At 43.8% G+C, this 13,565-nt stretch overlaps 1 protein-coding gene across 16 annotated transcripts in view; it reads left to right on the top strand.

Moving 5' to 3' along the window:
- Window positions 1-13,565, top strand: part of CACNA1D (calcium voltage-gated channel subunit alpha1 D) — a 479,329-nt gene that overhangs the window by 303,987 nt on the left and 161,777 nt on the right. For all 16 annotated transcript variants that reach the window (XM_073010048.1, XM_073010039.1, XM_073010043.1 and 13 more), the window contains one exon: window positions 8,960-9,099. In XM_073010048.1, the coding sequence (XP_072866149.1) occupies window positions 8,960-9,099 (140 nt within the window). The remainder of the gene's footprint in view (window positions 1-8,959; window positions 9,100-13,565) is intronic.

Genomic DNA, 13,565 nt, shown 5'->3' with positions numbered 1-13,565 from the left:
CCCAAACGGGGAGGGAAGGGAAGGGAATTTTTGACTTCAGGCCCAACTTGATCCAGGGATGCATACTGTGGCCTTGGGGCCAGGTGCGTGCTTCTGAGTTTCGCTGGCTGGCTGGCTGGCTGGCTTTCTCTTTCACTTTCTCTTCATTTTTTGGCTTGGCTTTCTTTGGTGGGTGTTAGCTCTTCATCCCTATGTACCCCTGGCAACTCTAGGCTTGTGGCCTCTTAGGGCTGAATCCCGCCAATGAAAGAACTTCCTACCTAGTTACTGCAGGGAAAACCCCCAGACTCGCTCTCTTTGGACCTGGTTGGTGTGGGTTGGAGCATATGCCTAGCCTCGAACCGATAACCTTGGCTGCACGCCAACTCTTATTGCCCCTGGGATGAGAGCAGGAATGGAGCAGTTCCTGGGGGAAGGTCAGGGTGCTGTTACACTTGGAGTTTTGCTGGGTGGCAAGGCCCTCGTTACCGCCCCATCCAGGCTAACTGTTGTAATCTTCGCAGCAAAGCAGAAGCTGCTTTTGCTGTGCCGGTGAGGAGGAGAGCTCCCCGCCGGCCTCTGCCGCCCCAGACATGCTGCTGCCCTCTTTCCACAGACTGCGTGTCCTTGAAGCTGGGCTCCATAGAGTGGTCCACTAGGTCACCCTGCTGGCCACCTCCATTTGTCATCCCTGGGCGTTCTAGACAGCGTCTTGGGCAGGGGCCTTGCCCCATCTGGGTGATTGTGGGGTCACTGAACTGTTGTGGGATCTCGGGAGAAACCTCTTCAGAGAGTCTGCATCCACAGGGAGAAGTATATTCACACTTCCCACAGGCTGGGGAGCTGTCTCGCCTGTCCTCGGTCAGGGCGAGCCTTCCATTGTGAGGTGCTTTATAGTTTGCACAGCTCTAGCCAACTTGTTACTTAATCTGGCTTTTACCATAACACTGGTGGGCAAGGCAAAGCAAGCATGATTGTCCCTGTTTTATGGATGAAAGAACTGGGGATCAGGAGGGGTAAATGTCTCAAACAGGGCATCACAGCTGTCGAGACTAGCTTTAGACTCGGGGGACACAAATGTCACATAAAATCTGTACTTTTAAACCAAAGGTGAAGAAAGATGAAGGCAAACTGACTATTGTAGCCAATTTCTTCATGTAAATGTGGTGCTAAAGTACCCATCGGAGTTCCTCTAAGTGCATACTTCATTAATACCTGCAGGGGAAAAAAATGAGCTCCATTTACAGCCTAGCGTCTCTGAGCCGAGGCCTGCCTGCCCACCAGCCTCCTGTGGTTTACCCACCAAAGTTTTACTAGAGGTTGAATCAGCTTGTGGAAGTTGTGTGATAGCAGTGCGGCTCCCCGGGGTCACCTCCTGAAATGTGTAGGGTCGTGAGTGGGAGGGTGTCTCAGCAAGCCCAGCCTGAACATGCACGATGGCCTCAAGTGACCCAGCCACTTGAAAAGGCAGCCATTGCTCTCGGTTCTTGCTGCTCTTGCTTGGCCAGCTCTTACCTGGGGTCTCTGGGCCCTCCCAGGGCCTCCCTGTGAAGCCTATGCTTGGAGACTTTGCTCACCAGGTCACAGACAATTGTTGTTTTCCAGCTGGAAGAGATCGTCTGATTTAGTCTGTTCATTTCACACAAGAGAAACGGAGACCACACCCCATACCGTGGCACCTGGGGCCCTTTGTGTCTGCCCGCCACTGTGTCCCTGTGGCCTCTCCCTCCCCTTCCCACCTGTCCTCATACCGTGTGCTCCAGCCACGTGGACCGCCCTGCACAGCTTGCCTTTGTGCGGGCTCCTCTTCTGGATGGAACACCCTGCCTGGAGCAGGGAGGGCCATGATGAGGGAGCAGGTGGCTGTGCTGAGCCTTTCCCTGACATGCACTCATGGACGTTTTCCTGGAACAGAGCAAAACCAGGGGGCCCTGGTATCATAGAACTTCTTAGTGGGAAGGGACATTTAATAATAGTTGGTCCAAACCTCTCATTTTGCCCATTTATGTATTCATTTATAAGTGCTGAATATCTATTTTTGTGACAGGCCTTGGGAATGCAATGATGCATGAAATAGAAATGATCTCTGGCTTTAAAGCAATGATAATTTATTGGGGGAGACAAATATTAAAGAGGTAATTTTTAAAAATTGACAAATAGCTACATAATTAGGGTGTACAACATGATGTTTTGATATACGCATCCACTGCGGAATGGCTAAATTAAACTCATTAACATATCTGTTACCTCACATGCTTATTTTTTTGTGGCGAGAAAATTTAAAATATAGTCTTAGCAATTTTCAAGTATGCAATACATTGTTGTAACTATAGCCACTATGTTGTACAATAGATCTCCCGAACTTACTCTTTGTAACTTTTGTATACTTTGAAATTTTGCATATGTTGATCAGCACCTCCCCAGTCTCCCTGACCCCCACCTCTGGAGATCATCGTTCTTCTCTCTGCTGCTGTGAGTTCAGTTTTTTAAGACTCCTCATATAATTGAGATCATGCAGTATTTGCCTTTCCGTGCCTGGCTTATTTAGCTGAGTGTCGTGTCCTCTAGGTTCACCCATGTTATTGCAAATGACAAGATCTCCTTCTTTTTAAAGGCTGAATAGTATTTCATCGTGTATCTGTACCACATTTTCTTTACCCATTCATCCATTGATGAACATAGAGGTTAATTCCATGTCTTAGCTATTGTGAATAATGTTACGAAGAACATGGGCGTGGCAGACAGTTCTTTGACATACTGATTTCATTTCCTTTGTGTATACATTCCCAGAAGTAGAATCACTGCATTATATGGTAATTCCACTCTTAATTTTTTGAGGACCTTCTGTAACTGTTTTCCATAGTGGCAGTACTAATTTACACTCCTATCAACAGTGTGCAAAGCTTCCCTCTTCTCCGTATCTTTGCCAACACTTATCACTTGGCTTTTTGACAATAGCCATTCTGACGGATGTGAGGTGATGGCTCATTGTGGTTTTCATTTATATTTCCTTGATGATTAGTGATGGTGAGCAGTTTTTCATGTATCTGTTGGCTATTCGTGTGTCTTTTGAGAAATGTCCTTTCAGGCCCTTTGCCTGTTTTAAAATCAGGTTGTTTTCTTTCTATTGAGTTGTTTGAGTTCCTTATCTATTTTTGATATTAACCCTTTATCAGATGAATGGCTTAAAAATCTTTTCTCCCATTTCATAGGTTGTCTCTTTATTCTGAGGGTTTTCCCTTTGTCGTGTGTAAGCGTTTTAGTTCGATGCAGTCCCATTTGTTTATTTTTGCTTATGTTGCCTGTGCTTACAGACTCATATCTCAAAAATCTTTGCCTTAATGTCAAGAAGCTTTTACTCTGTGTTTTTCTGTAGTACTTTCACTGTTTTAGGTCTTAATGTTTAAGTCTTTGATGTATTTTGAGCTGATTTTTGTATATGGGGTGAGATAAGGGTCTGATTCCATTCCTCTGCATATGGATGTCCAGTTTTACCATACTGGTTATTGAAGAGACTGTCCTTTCCCCACTCTGTGTTCTTGGCACCTCTGTCAAAGATCAGTTGACCATAAATGCCTGGATTTATTTCTTGGCTTTCTGTTAAAGAGGTAATTTTTTAAAATTTAAATTTCTATTGTGAATTAGGACTGTGAAGAAGTATAATGGGCTTTGACAGCATGTAACAGCAGGCTCTAATTTTCTCTGGGAGGTCAGTAAAGGTTTTGCTGAGGAAATGTCATTTAAGCTGAGCCTTGAAGGGCAAGCAGAGCCTAGTCTAATGAGAAAGAGGAATGGCGAGACTTTTTCAGAAAGAAGGGAACAGGATGTGGAATGGTTCCACCGTGGCCCAGGGCCACAGCATGAATCAGTGGCTGAGCCAGGACTAGCAGAAATCAGATATATGGCTCCAGGCCCTGTGTTCCTTGCATTCAACCCCACTGGGTGTGTTTTTGGCCCTGTATCACAGAGCTCTATGCTCATTCATCTAAAGAGGGAAGTTCATGTCCATGGGGCAGGCACTCTCGGTGGGTAAAGCAGGGAGGGCAAAGACGTGGAGGTGGGAAGGCGGCTGGCATGTGTGGGAGGGAGCAGGTTGGCCCACGACTTGGAGTGAAGCACTCTGACAGAGGAGAGGTGGGAAAGTTGGAAGAGGAATCTAGGCAAGGATGAAAGGATGAGGTCCTTAACCAAGGAGCTGCAGGTTGGGATAGCAGGGGAGGCCAGGTGAGATGTTGAGATCAGCTGTTGTCTCAGCAGTTTGACTCTTTATCTCAGGCTTGTTCTAAAAAGGGTTTATGGTAACTTAGTATCCTACGTATCCTGTGTGTGTTTTTTTAAATACATATGCTAGGATCATAAAACCTCATGCTGTAATAGCCCCTACATGTCTAGATCTGTAGCTTTATTCCTTCCATTTTTTTTTCTTGTCTGCTTTCTAGTAGCACTTATGAGTACCTTACATATGTCTGACGCTACAGTTAAAGACAGAGAGGGCCCCTTTCAATAGCGAATCCAGGACTGCAGGGCACAGAAGGGATGGAAGGTGTCAGTGGGAGACGGGGACTTCTGGCGGAGTGTAAGCCAGAAAGCCTTCCCAAAGCCTTGGGCCACGTGGGTGGAAGAGCAAAACCGAGAAGTGACTCGTACCTGGCTGCATCAAGCCTCCATTCACCTTTTGACAGCAGCTTGGGAGCTCTGTGAAGACAGAGTTCTGGCTTTGCTGAGGAGGATGCAGGTGCTCAGGGATGGACAGATAGACTGATAGACAAGCATTCATACCGCAGCGCTAATAAGAGGATTCTTGAAATAGGAGAGTACCAAGTCTAATGAAGGATTCTGGCATCTCCCACCTCTTGCTAGTTGAGTTTCTGTTTCTCAAGATTCTGTATAGCATTAACTGGTTTGGAGATTATTAACTAGTTTAGAGACTATTGGTTTAGAGCCTGTCCTGTTGGTGAAATTTCACTGTTTGAAGAAGATACATCAGGTTTTAGAAGTAGAATTGAGCCTTTGTTTCTCTAGTGGCTTGAGTTTTGGCTGGGGGTGGGGGCGGTGGGGGGGACTTCTGTCCATGTATAGGGTAGTTTCTGGACATTGTTTTCTAAAGGAAGGTTTGACTGGCCCTGCCCACTCAGGATCTCCTGCCAGGGAGAAGAAATCTCTGCTGGTGGGTGACTGAGTGCCACAGGCGTGACTCTGCCTGGCACACAGAGGGGATGAGATGTAGGAATCATTTACTCTTTTCGTTTACCTGGGGAAGGGCTGTTAAGGTACAGCTCCTGCTCAGGCCTTTTATACCAGGGGTGCCTCATTTCATGTCTGGTTCTAGAGGGTTCCTGCTGGCCCCTTCTTCCGCCATCCCAGTCTTTCTTCCTCTGTGCTTCCATCCATCGTGGCCACAGACCTCAGTGTCTTCTGTATGTTACCTCTCACCCAGCTGCTTTGGCTGGGCCCACAGTCCCGCCTTGCCTGGTTAGGAACCTGTCTTTCTTGTTGGCTTCCTTTTCAAATTGTTAATTCAACATTCTTTTCTCAAATGAACAATCCTTTTGTAAAGCAAGTAATTATCCCACTTCTCCTCAACGACGTTTTGCAATATTTAAAAATAATACTTCGTTTGTTGAATGTGGAGGTATACCTGTTTCATAGGATTCCTTTTTAGTGGCAGGATTGAGGACCAGGATGACACTGGCTTCTGGATAAACTGGTCTGCCTGCTCTCCAGGCTGCGATTGTTCAGTTGGCATCATGGTAGAATCTCTGTAATAAAGAATTGTATTAAAGGAAGTTTGTATTTCTTATAAAGAATCCCATCAAATAATTCACTAAGGATTTTGGAAAGAGAAACCAAATTATTTAAAAAGCAGGGAGAGGGCAAAGGAGAAGGAAAAAGAACGTTTAACGATTCATTTATACTAATGGCCCTTGTGTTATTGTGGCAAAATTACTTCTAAATAAAAGTCAAAGAGGTAAAACCAGCTCTGTTTGGGAGGTGTACTGTCTGTTCTCTGCTTTGTTTTTCTGCTCTGAAGTATAGTGTGCTGTCTTGACGTAGGGATGTAACTGCTATGAATATTGATGGCAGCAAAAGCTTTTTTTTCTCTGTCTGGCCTAGTAAATAAAGCAGCAAGGATAAAAAGGGATGAATTGTAAAATCAGTGTGCTGTTTTTAGCTTCTCTGGTTCCCTTAGAACTCTTAAGTCTCAAACATATTGACAGTCTGCATTTGGTGGTCAGGGTCTGATGTGAGCACAGTGGGTTGGCATTTTCAGGGATTTTTGCCTCTGGTTAAAGTAACAGAGTTCCTTTTTCTTTGAGCTTTCAGAGTTAATGTTATGGCTTCATTGAGGCCTTCCTGTATCTTTCCCTCTATCCAGTGGCAACGCTGGTCTCTGCTCAGAATACCAGTGGCATGAGTGTGCGATCATTCCTCCAACAGCCACGCATGCCTCCCGAGCGAGCACTCCCTTGGGGGATATGGCAGGGAACGGGGCAATGGGGAATCTGGACAGTAAGCAAGGAAGGGCATCCTTGTAGCTCTGAGCGTAGCATCTCATGTAGCTGTATGAAGGGCATGGGGGAAGAAGGCACGGGGGCATGGAATGAGCCTGGCTGAGAACAGGACTGGTCTGAAGGTCTAGAGGGGGCATGAGTATAGTAGGTTGAGATGAGCTAGGCTTTCTAAATTAAATTATAAACACACTGATGCTGGCTAACTCTCAGAACACACACACACACACAATTCGTTCACTAGACTGTTGTAATGGTGTTCTGAGGAGCAAAGGGAGCTCTGGAGGGCAAGTGTTTAGAAATGACAGGAATCACAACAGCCCTGTCCTTGAGAGGAAGCCCTGTTATATGACCAGTGAAGAGTGGAGAATGGGGGCAAAGGCTGGGATGCATGGCCATGGCTGCATTGTCCCCCTGGTGGTCAAGAGGGAGGATACCTGTGGCACGACAAAGGGAAGTTCTGCCTGGCACGGCCGGTGACAGAGGGGCAGCCATTCTGGCAGCAGACAGCCAGAGCCCAGGGGCGACACAGGCGAGGCTCCCATTTAAATGCACAAGGGTGCTGGGGATACTGCAAGCAAACATTTAACAGGTGACAGTTCCTCGAAGGGTCAGACTTATGGGAATCATCCTAAAATTTGTGTTTTTAAAAATGTTTCTGAATAAAAAGTGTTCTCTTCAGAAACGTACAATTTCTTTAAAAATACACATTTGCCTATTGCATAAAAATAAGTCTGTAATAGTGATAACATATAACACAGCAAAGTGCTTTTGTCCCCCCTGGAATCAGTTGTGAAAAGGAGGGGGTGGCCTGATCGGAGGGCTGAAGATCTAGAATCGCTCTCGTCAGTTACTACTTTTGTGACTCTTGAGAAATTCTCTGTGTCTACATTCAAAACTTCCCCCTCCTCACACCTCCCCCACACCAACAGAATAAATGACAGGTACCATGGTGGGGACATTTTTCTGGCTCCTGGTATGGTGCCTGTCATTTAGAAGTGGTGTTCATGTAAGTGTTTCCTGAGCCTAATTTATTTTGACCTCTTGCACTAGGCATTTTAATGAGTGAATTTCATGACCTGCATTTCTCTAAGGTATTGGTAACTTTTCAGGTCCCGCTCATAGTAGTGTAGGACTCTATAGTTCATATTGAAAAGTTACAGTTGCTGATGATACTTTGTTATTTAAATAGCTTCATACGGGGAATGCTTCTTGTAAAGTTAATTGCCCACATCTCTGTCGGTCCATGTTTCTATTGAAACTGAAGCTGCATAAAGAAAACATTTATAAAAGAGGAAAGAGTCGAGGCCGGGCGCGGTGGCTCAAGCCTGTAATCCCAGCACTTTGGGAGGCCGAGACGAGCGGATCACGAGGGTCAGGAGATCGAGACCATCCTGGCTAACACGGTGAAACCCCGTCTCTACTAAAAATACAAAAAACTAGCCGGGCGAGGTGGCGGGCGCCTGTAGTCCCAGCTACTCCGGAGGCTGAGGCAGGAGAATGGTGTGAACCTGGGAGGCGGAGCTTGCAGTGAGCTGAGATCCGGCCACTGCACTCCAGCCTGGGCGACAGAGCAAGACTCCGTCTCAAAAAAAAAAAAAAAAAAAAAAAAAAAAGGAAAGAGTCAAAGTTTTTAGACTTGCTGATTGATATATTTTCCACAGCTCATGGAGTTGCATGGGTTGGAACTGGAAAGGTTCTAAGAGTCATTTAGCCCATGAGTGGCACCTGTGAGGTCTGTGGCAGTCAGATGGGCATGGCTGCTGGGGCGGATACAAGAGAAAAGGTCAGAGGCTCTGCCTAGGTTTCCTGGGAAAGGGCATGGTGACCTGTCACAAGTTCAGCCAGGAGAGGCGGCATGCCAATAAGCAGGCAGGGTGTTTGCCATCCTGAATTCACTTCCCTTATTGTGCAGATGCAGAAACATGCCCAGAGGAGGGGAAGGACTTGCTCAGGGTCACCTTGCTACTCAGGGACAAAGCTGACTCTGACTTCGAACTCAGACATAAACCCAAGAAGAAGAGAGGGTCAAAACAGATGCATCTTCATTTCTTCCGGAGGATGAATTTCTTCTGTTCAAAGCCACCATTGGAATCTTTGTTGTGCCCTTGTGCTTTTCTGGGCCTGATTTGGCAACCTCAGGAGGAGAGCATGCTGCGTTTTGCAAATGTGTGCAAATAACAAACATGCCCGTTATGTCCTAAGCAGACTCATCACACACGCATTGGGGCAGGTGGCAAAATGCAGTCATGCAGTCTGGAATGAAAAGTGTTGCACACGTAGTTGCTTATGAGAAATTCAGTGTTAGAATGTAAATGCCTTCCCGGCCCAGGGGCAGTATAATTGTTCCATTTCTCATAATAAAATGCTTATATGTCTAAGTTGTTGATTCTAATCTCTCTTCCTTTTTCTGTCTCCTCTTCCTCCCCTGCCCCTACTTTTTTGGTATGTTTCTTTGTTTTTCTTCACAGGAAAAAGTAGAATATGCCTTCCTGATTATTTTTACAGTCGAGACATTTTTGAAGATTATAGCGTATGGATTATTGCTACATCCTAATGCTTATGTTAGGAATGGATGGAATTTACTGGATTTTGTTATAGTAATAGTAGGGTAAGTCCCTTTTACTTTGGGGAAATGTTGATTTGGAAAATGGAAAATGGGAGGTGGAGGTTGGGGGGACGGTAACAAAACAGTCTTTTTAGGGAACGTTGTTGCTCTTGTATGCCAGCTGTTGCACCAGAACCTCTCAGAAGTTCTTTTAAGGCTGATGATGCTGCTGTCAATCTCTTGGCAGAGACTAGTTTGAAATTCTCTCGTTGTTACTCCCCTTTTTAGTAACATGTTATAGATGGGAGTGTAAGCTCCTAATGTGTGAGGCTTTACCTAACAGGGTCTTGGATCTCCAGAAATAGACCAATCCTGTTGGTGATTAGAGTCAAGTGAGTAGAGCTTTTAATACTTAGTGCCAATGTTAAGTTAAAAAAAGTAAAAAGTAATAAAACCTTCATAGCAGTGAGGTACTCTGCTCTTTAACATCCCTTGAGCAAAGCTATTAATTTTCTTTCTTCCTTTTTTTTTTTTTTTGCTGACTTGTGGGAGAAACTCTGGCATACTACAATTCCATTTTAAATAACGAAACAAGTGTCTGGATAATGTCATGTATCTGGCATAAAATGAAATAAGCTAGAAAATGCAGAGAAGCAGGTGTTCCACCAAAATCCTGTTGCAGGAAGAAGACATCAGTAGTTTTAGTTAAAGAAGAATGTTGAAATAAAAAATAGTGGCCTGTGTTATTTTAGTCCTTCCACACCTGGAAATGCTGCCAGGAAGAGAAAAATGAATCCACATTACAGGAATGCTGGGTCTTTGGACCAAATACCCATATAGGAAGATAAGATATATCCTTTTTCCCAGTCTTAGTTATGCTAGCTGTAAAGTGAGTTGCTCCTAAAATTATGTTTCTGTAAAGAGAGGTTTTTAAATAGCCTCTCTGTTTTCATCTTCATGACTTCAGTGAACTGCCTTTTGCAGTTGAGCAAGGTGATTTTTCTTGTGGATTATCCTTTTATCATGAATCTTTTGCCTTTTCATTGGAGACGAATTCTGCTGGGTATTGGGAGAGTGGAATTGGTTGTGGGCCTTCCTAGGTCCTTTCAACCTAGGAAGTTAATATGAGATCCTGATTGCCCCGTGGGACAGTTAGACTTGTGGGAAACAAGTTAGCTTTTGCAAAACCCCCACAGCACATTGGCATTTAAGGCATCATTGCAAAAGAAGTGCACCAAAATGAACAGGTGGCAGATATGTGCCATACTTTCCTGTATTTGGTGGACTCTGTCAAGGAATGGCAGGCGGGAGCCTTGCAGGTATGTTGGTTCTGGGATAATCTGGCTGTGCCTCTTCTGCCACTGGAGTTTTCATTCAGCTGGGAATGGAGATGCTTAGCCCCATTTCTTTCATCACCATGCTATGATCACCTCAGATTTCTGCCTGGAGACATTTTTTACACTACAGCACAGCACAAGGATAGGGAACCAAGTGGAGCATGGTGGTCTTATTGAGTTAAGGAGACAGAGACGAGAGTTTGGGGAGGCAGAATATGGGAAGGGCGGGAGCTATTTAGAGAAAGAGCTTCATAAATATGCCTTAGAGTCCTCTTCAGTTTTGGCTGAGGGCTAAGCTACACCTACACGGAGTTATGAGTCCATGAGGCCAGGAAAGACCACTACTAGGGAAAAGAGAAAGATCAGGGAGCTGTAAAATGAATAATAACCAGGGCTCACAAAGGACTGGAAGGCGTTCAAATTCTGACTAATTAGGGTGGAAAGACCTCATTGAACACCCTGGACGGTCAGTAGAGACCCCACAGGGCCATTAGTAGTAGTGCTAAACTGGTTCTAGAGCAGGTGCTGGCAAACTGTGGTCAATGGGCCAACTCCTAGCCCATCTAGCCTGCCACCTATTTTTATAAATAAAGTTTTATTGTAACATGGGCATGCTCATTTGTTTACATAGTTCAGTTTGAGTAGTTTAGGTCCACAAAACCTAAGATATTTAAATATTTACTATCTGGCCCTTTACAGAAAAAGTTTGCCAATCGCTACTCTAGAGTACAGAGACTACCTGAAACCCTTGCTTACAATGTTTGAAAAGAAGTCTGAAAAGAAGCAAACTAGGCCAGGCATGGTGGCTCATGCCTGTAATCCCAGCACCTTGGGAGGCCGAGGTGGGTGGATCACCTGAGGTCAGGAGTTCAAGACCAGCCGTGACCAGCATGGTGAAACCCCATCTCTACTAAAAATGCAAAAATTATCTGGGTGTGGTGGTGCGTGCCTGTAATCCCAGCTACATGGGAGGCTGAGGCAGGAGAATTGCCTAAACCTGGGAGGCAGAGGTTGCAGTGAGCCAAAATCGTGCCACTGCACTCCAACCTGGGTGACAGAGTGAGACTCTGTTTCAGAAAAAAAGAAAAGGAAACTGATACAGTAACTGAACTGCCTGCCAGAAGACAACTCAACATTGTTTAAAGGAAGACAACAAAATCCAGACACGGAACGTATGAAGGAATGTAACCCATAACCAGGAGGAAACTCCATCAGTAGAAACAGATCCTGAAATGACAGAGGTGATGGAATTAGAGAAGGACTTCACAAAACTGTAAAAACTACTATTATACATATATTTATGGACTTAAAGGGATACATGATTATAGTAAGGAAAGATGAGACAATATTTTAAAAATGGAACTTTAAGAGATGAAAAATATATCCAAAATGAAAAATTCTCTGGATGAGCTTAACCTCAGCTTAGACACTAGAGAAGGAAAAAATATCAGGGAATTTGAACATATAGCAATAACATGAAGAATAATGATTGAGGAGAAAATGAATACCACCTCGGTGACCTGTGGGGGAATATCAAGTGGTCTAACATGTGTATATTTGGGGTCTCAGAAGGAGAGGAGAGAAAGAAGAGACAGAAAAAAATATTTGAAGAAACGTCTCCAGAGTTTCCAAATGTGATGAAAAACTAAACTCACAAGAAGCTCAGCAAACCCTGAGCAAAATAAACACGAAGAAAGCTACACCAAGGCACATCATAATTGTAATCAAATTGTTAAAAACCAAAGATAAGGAGAAAACCTTAAAACAGAGAAAAAAGTCTCAGACTAATTTGTCAACAGCTCTGCAAGCCAAGACAATAGAGAGGCATCTTTAAAGTACTGGGGGAAAATGTCAACCTAGGATTCTCACCAGTAAAATGTCTTTCAGAGTTAAAGTCAAAATAAAAACTTTTTCAGACATGCCGGAGTTTCAGAATTAATGACTAATAGGCCTGTACCTCAATCAGTGTTAAAGACAGTTCCTCAGGGCCGAAGGAAAATGACACGAGGTAGAAAAGTGGATCTACACAGAAAGAATGAAGAGTGCCAGAAAGGGTAAATACGTGGGTACATATACAGACATTTTTCCCCTCATTAAAAAATTTCTTTAAAGGTAATTATTTAAAGCAAAAATAATAACAATGTATTGTGGTGCCTATATCTTCTACAGAAATAAAGTACATGACAATGGTAGCATGAAGGACAGGAACAGGGAAATAGCCATATGGTCTTGTCATATACTTATACGGTAGTTGGAATGATTAAATATTATCTGAAGATAGACTGTAATACCTTCAAGATGTATATTGTAAACCCTAGAATATGGACTGGCAAACTACAACCTGTAGACCAAATCTAGTTTGAGCCTTTTTTCCCCCACCATTGACAAAGTATTTTATTGACTGCCTGCTTTGGCAAAAAAGTTTCATTGTAATTCAGCCACATTCAGTCATGTCTATGGCTATTTGGTGTTATAATGGCAAAGTTGGGTAGTTGTGACAAACCCTATGGCCTGCAGATTCTAAAATATTTACTATGTGGCACTTTATAGAAAATATTTATTGACACTTGCCTTAGAGAAGCCACTAAAAAAAAAAAAAAAAAAATCCCGGGTATATCTAAGAAGCCTATAGTAGAGATTAAATGGAATTTTTTAAAACCCTCAATCCAAAACAGGCAGGGAAGAAGAAAAAAGGAACAAAGGACAGGACAAATAGAAAACAAATGGCAAGTTGCTAGATTTAAACCTAGGTAAACCTAGATTTAAACCTTATTAAAATCATTATCACAAAGAAAGGATAACGGCCTTTGTGTCCATGTGCTCTCATCATTTAGCTCCCACTTGTAAGTGAGAACATGTGGTATTTGTTTTTTTGTTCCAGTATTAGTTTGCTAAGGATAATGGCTTCCAGCTCCATCCATGTGCCCACAAAAGAAATGATCTTGTTCTTTTTTATGACTGCATAGTATTCCTTGGTGTAGTTGTTCACATTTTCCTTGTCCAGTCTGTATTGATGGGCATGTAGGTTGATTCCATGTCTTTGCTATTGTGAATAGTGCCACAGCGAACATTCACATGCATGTGCCTTTATGGTAGAATGGTTTATTTTTCTCTGGGTGTATACCAAGTAATGGGATTTCTGGGTCAAATGGTAGTTCTGTTGTTAGCTCTTTGAGGAATTGCCACGCTGCT

This window comes from Chlorocebus sabaeus, chromosome 22 (genome assembly GCF_047675955.1).
Source record: "Chlorocebus sabaeus isolate Y175 chromosome 22, mChlSab1.0.hap1, whole genome shotgun sequence".
NCBI classification, from domain to species: Eukaryota; Metazoa; Chordata; class Mammalia; order Primates; family Cercopithecidae; genus Chlorocebus; species Chlorocebus sabaeus.
The sequence above is the reverse complement of the archived record's forward strand: the minus strand, read 5'-3'. Positions and strand labels throughout refer to the sequence as shown.